Source organism: Tursiops truncatus, chromosome 3 (assembly GCF_011762595.2).
Source record: "Tursiops truncatus isolate mTurTru1 chromosome 3, mTurTru1.mat.Y, whole genome shotgun sequence".
Classification (NCBI taxonomy): Eukaryota; Metazoa; Chordata; class Mammalia; order Artiodactyla; family Delphinidae; genus Tursiops; species Tursiops truncatus.
Window position 1 is genome coordinate 161,342,236 of NC_047036.1, and position 13,393 is coordinate 161,355,628.

At 45.1% G+C, this 13,393-nt stretch overlaps 1 protein-coding gene across 3 annotated transcripts in view; it reads left to right on the top strand.

Annotated features, from left to right (window-relative positions):
* Positions 1–13,393, top strand: part of LOC101322171 (uncharacterized) — a 41,636-nt gene that overhangs the window by 4,919 nt on the left and 23,324 nt on the right. The window contains exons 1-2 of one of the 3 annotated variants that reach the window (XM_073803145.1): positions 40–158; positions 1,836–1,911. The exons of 1 other annotated variant lie outside the window; for it this stretch is intronic. In XM_073803145.1, coding sequence (XP_073659246.1) covers positions 1,861–1,911 — 51 coding nt within the window. In that variant the 5' untranslated portion in view covers positions 40–158; positions 1,836–1,860. Of the gene's footprint in view, positions 1–39; positions 159–1,714; positions 1,912–13,393 lie in introns of those variants that run through there. One more of the 3 variants, XM_073803144.1, reaches the window with a different exon arrangement.

Consider the following 13,393-nt stretch of genomic DNA (forward strand, 5'->3'; position numbering starts at 1 on the left):
GGCCGCTGAGCCTGCGCGTCCGGAGTCTGTGCTCCACAACGGGAGAGGCCACAACAATGAGAGGCCCGCATACTGAAAAAAAAAAAAAAAAGAAGAGAGACGTGTGAAAGGACAAAAAAATTTAGATTTGGCAATGTCCCTGATCCTGTTACATTAATGTGAGTAACATGAACTACATTTTCTAGAATGTGTTGCCTTATGATCCCATGTGAGAAGTCACCAAAGCCTAACTTACATGAAACTTGGAATGCAGAGATGAAGTATGATTTAGTCAGGTTTTGAAGTCACCTGTATGGAAGGAGACAGAAGCATAGGGCCTTTGTAGACACTTGCTTCCAGCCCGTTTTCCACATTATTTTCCCTATCAGTCAAGTATATCCTCAAAACCACCGTAGACTGCTTGACTTCCACTTGATCTGAGCTGTAGGCTTCTACAGTTGTCCCCAAATTCAACATTAAAGATCCAATACAGTTTGGATTTTCCTGCAAGCTCTCATGTGTCCACCTTGTAAGAAATTTAGACTGTCATGGTTAAGAATATTCTCTGAAGCACTGAGTGCCCTGTTCTCTAGATCTTATTTGTATAAGGTCTAATTTGTAAGCACCTTGTTCTGTTTATACTGCTCCTGACTATGTGCTCCCCATTCCACTATGACAGTTACAGTGGTACAGTCCAAAAGAACTACATGAGAGTTTGTTCCTCTACTGCACTGTGCAGTGACTGCTCTGATGCAGTCCTTCTGTGTAGCATCAGCACCTTCCTCATATCCGGCAGGTTCTGTGTGTTTCCTGTTATTCATAGCTGAGTGTAATCCCTAATATGTCTTCAGTCATGTTTTATTGTATTTAATTTAAAGTGTGGGGCTTCCCTGGTGGCACAGTGGTTGGGAGTCTGCCTGCTGATGTGGGGGACGCGGGTTCGTGCCCTGGTCCATGGGGATCCCATGTACCACGGGGTGGCTGGGCCCGTGGGCCATGGCTGCTGGGCCTGCGCATCTGGAGCCTGTGTTCTGCGGCGGGAGAGGCCACAACAGTGAGAGGCCTGCATACTGAAAAAAAAAAAAAAAAAAAAAAGTGTACATTTTCATGTCAGGACTCAGCCCACCCACCAGCAGTGTTGCCAGTCATCTCCACAATTTAAAATCTCATGGGTGCAAATTAGACACTGATGTCAAGGAGAAAGGGTTCAGTTAAGAAGGTGGAACCACCATGGGAGGAATCAATGAGGTCTAGGGGAGTATGATTCCACAACTGGAGAAATTATAAAAATATCTAGCAAAATCGATTTTATTTTTTATTTATTTATTTAATTTATTTACTTTTGGCTGTGTTGGGTCTTGGTTGCTGCACACGGGCTTTCCCTAGTTGCGGCAAGTGGGGCTACTCTTGGTTGAGGTGCACAGGCTTCTCATTGTGGTGGCTTCTCTTGTGGAGCACGGGCTCTAGGCGCACGGGCTTCAGTAGTTGTGGCACGCAGGTTCAGTAGTTATGGCTCACGGGCTCTAGAGCGCAGGCTCAGTAGTTGTGGTGCACAGGCTTAGTTGCTCCGCAGCATGTGGGATCTTCTCAGACCAGGGCTTGAACCCATGTCCCCTGCATTGGCAGGGGATTCGTAACCACTGCCCCACCAGGGAAGCCCCCAAAATAGACTTTAAAGCAAAAAATATATAATTAGAGATAATGAGGAAAATTATATCATGCCTAAGGAGTCAAAGTTTATAGTTTGCATCTAAAATAGTACATAGAAATGTTTCTATTTGCCATTAATGCCTATGTTAACAAGAGATCGCAAATCAATAACCTAACCTTTTACCTTCTTGACCTGAAACAAATAGACTACAAGATACTACTCTAGCCAAGATGAGTTTATTCAGGATCAGCGGAGCACTGCAACTCGTGGTCTGCAACATGGTGAGTCACATTGCAGGTTCCTGCACAGCAAGGGAAGGTGAACGCTTGTGTAGAGCAGAAAAGAAAGTTGGAAGGGCTGTAATAAACAGAGCATCAGTGACTTTTCATTGGCTGAGTCCTTGCCAGGAAAGAAGAGGTATCTTTCTTCTTTCCTGTTGGGGTCTACTGTCATTGCAGGATGTGAGAGCTCCCCCTTGTGGTCTTCCCACTCTATTTGAGGTTTCTGTGTATTCATTTTTTCCATTTTCCCCTTTTGATGAAAATCTTTCTCTGAAAGCATCGTTGATCAAGAGTCAGGTTTTCTATATAGTTTCAGCAGCTTTTTTCCCTCAATGTCAGGGTTTCCTGGGTTTAGTATCTCATGTCAAAGGGAAAGTGACCAGATACTAAGATCACATTTGAGTAACAAGAAAGGGTAAGAGAGAGAACCTTCAGGCACTTTTTATCTAGTCCATATGTTATTAAGATAATAAGCATTGGCTATCATCTGAAGAGTTATGTCATCATCAAGGGTTTGGCAACAAACTTCCAGCAGACTTGGTCCTGATATCTTGGGAAAGCTGTCTCATCAAATCTTGTCTGCTTCAATTCTGGGAGATCTTTACTTGCAGGTCACCAGATGATGTGCAGCTCCAGTCAGGGTTTGATGTTTTCTTTAGGTGTGTCATAGATGTGTCACATGAATCCAAGAGTCCATTCCTTGGAATCTGATGGCACAAGGGTTGGTCAGCAGTACTTGATAGGGGTATTTCCAATGAGCTTGAAGAGAGTTCTTCTGGAGGTGTATTTTTGAATAAATGAAATCTCCAGGTTGCAAGATGTGATACTTAAAGGTCTTTGTTTCCCAAGGGTACACTGTGAAAAGACTCTTCTACCAAAACATGATTACTTTTCATAGAAAAAATTAGGCCTTTGCAATGTTGGAGCATCTCCCCTTTTATGAGTTGTGGGTCAAAAGAAGCAGTAGGTCAAGTGCGTTGGGTGTTCTGTGACTGTCTCAAAGGGTGAGAGTTTATGAGTTCCAAAAGGGGTGGGTCTGAGATTTAGAAGAACTAACGGCAGTGCGTTTGGTCAAGGTATTTGTAGGACCTCAACAAATTCTGCCAATTGAGTCTTAATACCATTAGTGTGTTTGACTAAACCAGACGATTGAAGGTGGTAAGCACAGTGACAGTGTTGCCTGTCAAACAGCAGAGACTTGTCAAAGCACCTAACCAGTAAAGTGGGTTCTTCAATCACTGTGAAATTTGAGGAGTTCCCCTGGTAAGGATAATCTTTTCCAAAAGGATTTTAGCCACAGTAGAGGCAGTAGCATGTCTGTAAGGGAAGGCTTCAGTCCAGTATGAAAACATAACAGACCATGTCTTAAACATATTTATATCCATTAGACAGGAAGTTGCATGAAATCTATTTGCTGGCCTCAAATGGTTCATTAGGCAGTTTTATTTATTTTTATTTTTTAATAAATTTATTTATTTATTTATTTTTGGCTGCATTGGGTCTTCGTTGCTGCACGTGGGCTTTCTCTAGTTGTGGTGAGCCGGGGCTACTATTCATTGCAGTGCACGGGCTTCTCATTGCAGTGGCTTCTCTTGTTGCGGAGCACGGGCTCTAGGCACGTGGGCTTCAGTAGTTGTGGCACTCGGGCTCAGTACTTGTGGCTCGTGGGCTCTAGAGCACAGGCTCAGTAGTTGTGGCAAATGGGCTTAGTTGCTCCGCAGCATGTGGAATCTTCCCGGACCAGGGCTTGAACCCGTGTCCCCTGCATTGGCAGGTGAATTCTTAACCACTACGCCACCAGGGAAATCCCTATTATGCAATTTTAAATGTTTATTGGCGAAACAGACAGGCTTCACTGGGCTATGCTTTGGACAAGTGGGACAAGTGAGGTAGGCACTTTTTGTGGACTTGTTAATGCTTCCCCACCAATGTTGAGTGATGAAGGATATCATTTGGTCAGTTGACCAATGGTTTAATGCATGGATAGTGGTAAGGAGTGGGAATTTTAGAATCTCTGGTAGGAATGGATTGGTATTTGGTCCAAACAAGAGCTTTCTCTTTTTATCAAACCAAAAGTTGTTGAATTTCCAATCTTGTTTTTCCTTTTCTGAGACCAATTGTTGGGCTTGTCTAGCCAGTTTTTCTAAATTATTTGGGCAAATATCCCTTTGGTCTATGACAGACATTTGGCTGCTCTAGATCCCTTTAAGGGCAGCATTCCTTGCAGAAATATCAGCAAGGTGATTTTCCCTAGCTTCAGAGAGTCAAATTTAAAATGCCTTTGGGGAATTCCCTGGCGTGTTTAGGACTCCACGCTTCCACTGCTGGGGGGCATGGGTTCAATCTCTGTTCAGGGAACTAAGATCCTACAAGCCGTGCATCACAGCCAAGAAAAAAAAAAAAACCCTCAGAATCTTAATAGCTAATGTGGAAGGGGAATTATTGCATTCAGTAATTCCTGAACATAGAGGCCATTTTTAACTTTATTTCCATCGGAAGTAAGGAAGACACGTTGCTTCCACAGCATTGCAAAATCACAAGCTACTGTGAAAGTGTATCTATTATCAGTACCAACACTGGCAGTTTTGTCCTTGGCTAATGTACAAGCCTGTGTAAGAGCACGTAATTCATTCAGCCTGTTGGGTCAAAGCAGCCATAGGTAAAGATGCTGCCTCAACAACATCAAAAGGAGTTGTAATAGCATACCCAGCACAGTATTTGTCATTGTCACCTTTTCAATAAGAACCATCAGTGAAGGCTTCCCTGGTGGCGCAGTGGTTGAGAGTCCGCCTGCCGATGCAGGGGAAACGGGTTCATGCCCTGGTCCGGGAAGATCCCACATGCCGCGGAGCGGCTGGGCCGGTGAGCCTTGGCCACTGGGCCTGCACGTCCAGAGCCTGTGCTCCGCAACAGGAGAGGCCACAACAGTGAGAGGCCCGCTTACCGCAAAAAAAAAAAAAAAAAAAACCATCAGTGAACCATGAGAAGTCAACATTACCCAATGGAATTTCCTGCACATCATTACAAGTCAGGAGGTGGTCCGTCAGTGTTAAAACAGTTGTGAGTACTTCATCAGTGATGGAAGGGAGAAGAGTAGCAGAGTTAAAAGTTATTACAGTGTAAAAGAGTTATGTGAGGGGCAGTTAACAAGGGACTTCAGAGGAAGTGAGGCGGCTGCCTGAGAAATGTTGAGTGTGATGAAAATTTAGGAGAGCTTCAAATGCATGAGGTACAAAAATGGCTAAAGGGGATCCCACAATGATTTTATGCATGGCCATAACCAAAAGGGCAGTGGCCATAATGGCTCTAAGCTGAGGCAGGGGTGTGTCCCCATGCCACAGGGTCCAGTTGGCTGGCTATAAAACCCTATGCTATGGGTGGATGGTGGTACATGTTTTGGGGTGAGTTCCCCAAGGGCATTCCATTCCTTTTCATATACCAAAAGGATGAAGGGAATCTGATAATTGGAATGCCAAGGGTAGGTGGGTTCATTAAACACCTCTTTTCTTTGCAATTCTTTTCTTTTTTGTTCTTTTTAGCTGCGCCACATGGCATGTGGGATCTTAGTTTCCCAACCAGGGATTGAACCTCTGCCCCCTGCATTGGAAGCACAGAGTCTTAACCACTGGACCGCCAGGGAAGTCCCCATCAAACCCTTCTTTAAGGCCTTGAAAGCTTTGTTGTCCGGTTCTTCCCATAAAATTGGGTCAGGGTTGTTACTGTTGAGTAAAACATACAGAGATTTAGCCATAAGAGAGAAATTTGGAATCCAGTTTTGGCAGTGACCCACTAGCCTGAGAAAACCTCACCATTGGTGCTTACTTTGGGAACCATGAAACTTAGGAAACTATGAAGTCTATCTGGATCTATGTGTCACCCATGTTCTGATATCAGATGCCCTAAATATTGAACCTGGGTTCGGGCAAACTGCAATTTTTCTTTGGCGACCTTATGTTCCTTTAAGGCTAAAAGCTTTAGGAGGTGGCTGCTATCTTCCTGTGAGGAGGCCTGAGAAGGAGAGCAAAGAGGCAAGTCATTCACATACTGCCTCTAGTGAAGGATTCTCTAAGGGCACTAACTGGAGTGCCACTTGTAATTGAAGAGAGTCTTTAGCCTTTTGTGGCAGGGTACCCATACAAGGTGGCAAACTTGCAAATAACAAAAAAAATGAGCTCAAGTAAAATTTATAAACACGGAATATGTTGCCTCCAGAACATCAAAAGAACCATGTAGATGTTGTAGGTGCTGTGGGGAACGATAGCCGTTTCTTCATGGTGTCAGGGAGGGAGCTGGCCTCAGCTTATCAAATAATTTCCAGAAATTTAACAGAGTTATCAGGGACTCACATTATATGCATGGCCTTGTCCCATCTGCTTTTTGTGAGCTTCTTTTTTCAATATTTGTGTGTCCTTAATGTCCTTAGAGGAGACGTCATTAATATAATGTTCTGCCTGTGTTCTTGGAGAAACCAGCATGCTGTTCAGATCTTGGCTGCAATGATTGTGTGGGAGGGCAAAGCTGTTAATGATCCATGAGGATAACCCAGTGAAGGTGTATCACACATCCCTTCAGCAGTGAAGGCCAAGTGCAGCTGAGAGGCTGTTGAACTAGGCACTGAACACAACAGACTTGGCCAAATCTGTGATATCAGAATATTTATCAATTGCTTATTAGATGGAGTCGGTAATTTCTATAATGTTGGAGACTAGGAATAGCGTTCTGTTTGGTACGACCACAGCCTTGAGGTTGCCTTAATTCACTGTAAGGTGTCATTCTTTCCTGGTTTAATGGGATAAACTGGGCTGTTAGAAGGAGGATGGAGAATAATTAACCCTTCACTAACTAGGTTTTATATACAGTTTTCAGTCCATCAAGGCCCTGTGTAATTTATGTTGGGCCATATTAACTAACTTATTTGGGGAGTAAGGTCTGTGAGGTCCAATTTTTCTTCTTTTTTTGTTTTGGCCGTGCCACGCAGCATGCAGAACTTCCCCACCTAGGGATCCAACCCATGCACTGGAAGTGCAGAGTCTTAACCACTGGAGCACCAGGGAAATCCAAGGCAATTTTTAAGTGGCAAAAACTTTAATTTTAATCTATGAATCATTGGTTCAGAGCTTCCCAGCTCGTTATGGGATATTTTAGGACAATGGGTGTTGTGACCATGGAGAATTTAGGCACAACCGTGGTTCTGATGGTTAAGGAGAAACATTGTCCTATTTGTCCTCTATATTCATTAGTGCTCCTAAGATTATCAGAGGTATCTTGCTTAAATTTAGTGAGAACTCAGGTAGATCTGTACTTTGAGACCTAGTATTTATTAACTGCTTGAAGGTATCTGAATTAGTACTTTATATCAGAGAGCAAAATTAATTCTGAACCTATGTTGTAGAGGCCCAAAAGCTAAGCAATGTACTTTCATCTGTTTTGTTGTATAAATTATTTTAGTATATTTTGGATTTCCAGTTGCATCAAATTGTGGACCTTTGTTTTAGTATTGTATCTATTATTTCCTTCCTCCTGATCTACTCTGTTTCGTGTCCTTCTTCACTGGATATACTTTGGGGAAGGGGTGTCTCTCTACCCTTGTATTTATAATATTTTTTCCTCTCAAGAGCCTCAAAACAGTGCCATCAAGGTTAGGAGTCTTCCCCATGACAACTGGTTGCATTATAGGGTTTAAGGAACCCAGGCTTAAGTCAGTTTTGAATTAATCCCTTGGCTGTGCCACAAGGATGCCATGGGTGTGCAGCAACAGAAGTCTTTAAGGGTCCTGGTGAGCCTTCTGGTATTAGGAATGTGAGCTCAGCCTGCAACCTAGTGGCTGCCTTTCCCCCTCTCCTCTTTTCTTTTCTTTCTTTTTTTTATTTTTATTTTTGGCTGCGTTGGGTCTTCGTTGCTGTGCGTGGGCTTTCTCCAGTTGCGGTGAGAGGGGGCTGCTCTTCCTTGCAGTGCACGGGCTTCTCATTGCAGTGGCTTCTCTTGTTGTGGAGCATGGGCTCTAGGTGCGTGGGCTTCAGTACTTGTGGCACACAGGCTCAGTAGTTGTGGCTCACGGGCTCTAGGAAGCAGGCTCAATAGTTTTGTTGCACGGGCTTAGTTGCTCCGTCGCACGTGAGATCTTCCCGGACCAAGGCTCGAACCCATGTCCCCTGTGTTGGCAGGTGGATTCTTAACCACTGTGCCACCAGGGAAGCCCTCCTTTTCTTCTTAAGTGACTGCTTTTTCAGGACTACCCCCTCACACAATGAGGCTACCTCTTTCACAGGGTGTAGTCCCTTTCTCCCAACCCCATCCCCATGGCATTTTGGGGTCAACCCAGCCTCTGTCACAGTTTCTCTATAACACACAGATAAATCCTGGCACAGACATCAACCCAGGACTACTTTAAGGAGAGCCCCAATCCCACACCCCTGCTCCCAAAGGCTTAGAAATTCTTGAAACTTTCAATTCTGGTCAGCCAACCATAGAACAGAGGCCTGGTGGGGTCAACAGTGCAAGGGCAGCACAGCTCACGGCACAAGCTCCCCAGCGCCCAGCAGCCCACAGCGCTGGCAACCATCAGGCAGCAGAGCAGGTGAGCAAGAGAAGACAGACCCACAGGTGGCGGTCATGTGTGGATATGCTGCTCACGATGACAGTTATTATTGTCACCTGCAGAGATGTGGTTTCCTTGTTGAGGCTGATGCCAAAGTGCCCCCCCCCACACACACACCAAGAAGGTAGGAAAAAGCTTCTGACTCAGGTCTTGGGGGAGGAGGGAGGGCTCCTCTCAAGCAGCTCTGAAATGGCTTCAGAAAGCAAGGTGAGGAGCCTGGCCTGGGTGTTCATTGTGGTTGGGCATGGGGCTAGGGCGAGAGTCCCTGCGCACTGGCAGGGCTTATCGTTGGAATCTCTTGCCTGCTCTAGAGGAGAGACCACCCAGGCTTCCTCTTCAGCTTGTCCAAGTAGGGGCACAAGGGGAAGAGGGTGGGGTAAGCCTTAAGGGGTGAGCAGTCAAACATCTAAAAATGTGGAGTCTTGACTGCTCACTGCACGGACAAACCTGGGTAAGATAAATATGCATTCGCAATTGCTTGGTTTAAAAGAAACACAGGATGCTCAAGAAATTTTCAAAACTGTATTTTGCGGTGACAGGAGGAAGAGCACTGGAGGGGACCAGGATATGTGGGTTAAGGTCTTAAGTTAGACTTTACTATCTTACAGATTTAATTAAACTCTGTATGTAAAACAGAAATTTATATAGACTATATTTTACTATTTACTAATCTTTTTCTTTTAAAGGTTTTTTTTTTTGTTTTTTTAATTTGGCTTCATTGGGTCTTTGTTGCTGCGCATGGGCTTTCTCTAGTTGTGGCGAGCAGGGGCTACTCTTCGTTGCGTTGCGCGGGCTTCTCATTGCGGTGGCTTTTCTTGTTGCGGAGCATGGGCTCTAGGTGCATGGGCTTCAGTAGTTGTGGCACGTGGGCTCAGTAGTTGTGGCTCGCGGGCTCTAGAGTGCAGGCTCAGTAGTTGTGGCGCACAGGCTTAGTTGCTCCGTGGCATATGGGATCTTCCCGGACCAGGGCTGGAACCCATGTCCCCTGCATTGGCGGGCGGACTCTTAACCACTGCGCCACCAGGGAAGCCCCCGTGACTTTCTTAACGTATACAAGTTACACTCTGAGTGCAGCTACACTGGATGCAAAACTCCAACCTTTTTCTACAAGAAGGCCCAAGGGAACTACAGCTAAAACCTCAGAAGGGGCACCTCCTGCCTTTCCATTCCTCTCTCACCCCCTAGCCCCCATCCCCGCAAGTGCATGTGCATCCCCAGTTTCCAGGGCTCTGTAGCTTCTCTCAGCCTAAAGGCTCCTTCCAGGGTGGGTGTGAGCAGGTAGGACACCTGCAGGGCGAGGCTCCCTGGGAGGAACCAACTAGGCCTTCAAGCAGTTCCCTTCGCATGCTCAAGGGGGCCTTAGCTTGAAGTCACTGGCCTCAGGGCCTCTACTCCCACTGGAGTTGCTAGGACCACCACTGCTATTTTAAATACACAAACCAAGTGAACAATCCAGCAAATTCACTCAAACCCAGTGTTTATGTGGAAAAGAGAAAAGAAAATTATAGGAATTTTGCTAGCTCAACAGGAAAACCCACAAGTATCTGTTGAATATTACATTCCATAAAAAGAAAAAAGTTAATTATTATTTCCATGGCAAAAAAAATTGTTTTGAATATAATCATACTTGAACACTTCTGGAGTGCAAGTCTAAGCCCTGGAAATCGATTTGAACTCACCTGAAATAAAAGAACACACCTGGGCTTCCCTGGTGGTGCGGTGGTTGAGAGTCCACCTGCCAATGCAGGGGACACAGGTTCATGCCCCAGTCTGGGAAGATCCCACATGCCACGGAGCGGCTGGGCCCGTGAGCCATGGCTGCTGAGCCTGTGCGTCCGGAGTCTGTGCTCCACAATGGGAGAGGCCACAACAGTGAGAGGCCCGCGTACGGCAAAAAAAAAAAAAAAAAAAAAAAAAAGAACACACCTCATGACTATTACTGCACACGATCTGGAAATGAAAAACAATTTTTAATACATAGAGTATTATATTGGAATATTTTTATTTCTTTCTGATATTTATCTCTTTATTGTATCTTAGATATAATTTCATACTGTGCTTCAAGTTTTATTGATTAAATAAAATGTATTAATTGAACACAGACTAACATCAAGTGAATACATCTTTTAAAGGTATTCCTTTGGGTTTGAGTAAAGGTCATCTGCACAACTGTATCTCATCATGCACTTTCCTATGAGTAGAGTGATATCTGTGCAAGTCCAATATGATTTCCTGGTTGAAACACCAAAAATAACTATGGATGTTTAGAGGGCAATTATCCAAGGAATAATTGAGGTGAGCTGCAGACAGAGGGTATCATTTTGAGTAATATCTGAATGTGGTGGCAAAGGAGGTATATTTCCTCAGAGCAGGAAATATTCTATGCCTTCTTTTTTTTTTTTTTAACTTTATTCTATAAATTTATTTATTTATTTATGGCTGTGTTGGGTCTTCGTTGCTGTGCGCAGGCTTTCTCTAGTTGTGGCGAGGCGGGGGCTACTCTTTGTTGTGGTGTGCGAGCTTCTCACTGCAGTGGCTTCTCTTGTTGCGGAGCACAGGCTCTAGACGCACGGTCTTCAGTATTTGTGGCTCACAGGCTCTAGAGCGCAGGCTCGGTAGTTGTGGCACACGGGCTTAGTTGCTCTGCGGCATGTAGGATCTTCCTGGACCAGAGCTTAAACCCATGTCCCCTGCATTGGCAGGCGGATTCTTAACCACTGCTCCATCAGGGAAGTCCCTATGCCTTCTTACAAGAGGAGCAGCTAGGAGGTTTATGCACAAAGCCCTGAAAGCTCATTTTTTCTGTTTTCAGGGATCATTTCCACGTTTACACTTTCAGCAGATGTTAGGGAAGATGGGGTAAAAGGTGACAGTTTGGGTTTCATTAAACAGCAAAATAAGTCCAAACTTGCTCCCCTCTTTTTTTTCAGTACTAATTTATGCTTTCTTAGCAGTGTTGACATGTGACTTTACAATTATTAGTATCTCGTTTGATCTCCTGTCCCCATCATTCCTGCCACATACAAATGAAGAAAGTTAAGCATTGGGTCTTACCTCAATTCCCATAGCTGATAACAGTGGAATCTCTCAGTTTTGAAGGCATAATGTGTGCCACTCTTCTGGGCAATGTCAAAAATTGCAAACTCAGAAGGACACTATAAGGTTTGTATAATTACGTACTTTTACAAATGCAGAATCAGAGTTTCCAGCAGGGAACATAAGACAACATGGTGTTACATATATATGACATTGTGGAAGAGACAAAGGTATAAGAAGCTAAAACAGATCAGTGATTAAGGGTAGGGAGTGTTCACTACAACCAGGCACCACTAGAGTGTTCCTTTGAGATGATGAAGTATACTCTATCTTGATGGTAGTATAACTATACATTTGTAAAATTTCACAACTACACTCCAAATAGTATGTGTATATACTAAAAAGTAATAGAAAGCAACAAAGTTGCTTTCACATGCTAGGAGAATGTTAAACTTTCCCAAACCTTGATTTTTACACGTGTAACCCTTCTTTCCACCTTTTGTGATCCTTCATAAGAAGAAATGGAAGGACTAGAATGGAGGAATGTCATGGGTCACAACAGGACTTTCTTGGTACCAAGTCTGACTTAGGAAAGAGGTACCTTCTAGGGCTACACCTGCTCTCGTTGCCATTCACATAACTGGTGAGAAAGTGATAGGGCTCTTGGAGTCCACTTTTGTGTTGACTCCAAGTTTTTTGGGTCATATCTTGGCAATGCTGTGGTCTGACACAAAGGTGCATGTCACAGACCTCCCCAATGGGATACAGCTGGGTGTATCCTAATCTAATCCTTGCACATCAACATCACGTGTTCCCAGAGAAGGTCTTGAGACCATTTCCAACTTATAAATTTCCCATCTCTAGTGTACTCTGTGACCGCTTGTTAGGAAACATGTTTAAATCAAACACTATCCCACTCTGGAAATTTTCTGTTGTGACCTCAGGTAACTGTGAGATGAAGCAGTGATGGAACCCAGAACCCATGTCATGAGTGCGAGGCTCAGGCCCCTCAGACATTTATTACCCGCTGTCTCATAAAGGTCAGCTGTGTACCAACAAGCACAGTTTCACAATACTTTCAAAACCACCAATAATGTCGAAAAGAGACACCCTGCCTTGTCCTAGCTATAGAGTCCCTCTGACAGACCCCACTGTTACCAAATCATCCTCCTTTTGTTCTAAAACCCTGCACGCTATGATTTCGGTGGCACATGTGCCTACCACCGGGAGGTCCCTCACCTCGGCAACCGCTTCCAGAGTTTGGCGCTCCCCTAACGAGGCTGGTGACAACTCTTTCCTGGTGCTGGAAAATCTCTGCAGATCTCCTGCCCCGTGGCCTGTGGGAAATGGTGATCTCAGCCAGACCCTCCGCCTCTGGGGCCCCTTTGCTTCCCAAAACTCTAGAATGCAACGCGCGACACCGTCTCCAAATAAGACGCGCGAAACGCCCGGGGTCCCTGAAGTGCGCAGGCGCAGGAGGTGGTGTCTCCTCCTTAATCGGAGGACAAGCTCCAGGTTTCTCAAGAGGCAGAAATGGGCGGAACCATGTCCCCACCTGCTCTTGCAACAGCTTTCAGTGCTTTCCAGGGTCCCAGAAAGTACTCTTTCTGTGGCTGGGAAACCTGGGGTCCGAGGTCTGGAGGCCGCCTCTCTCCCCGTCAGTGGAAGTCCAAGTAGGGGACAGCGATCAAGGGCTCGGTGTGGACAGCCTGTGAGGCGGACTGGAGCGACCTCAGTGCGCAGGTGAGACCTGGGGGGTGATGGATACCATACGGAGGAGACCTCCCAGAGGACATGGAGGCCAAGTGAGGACACAGAAACCTTTGTCGCCCTCACTGAGCTTCCAAT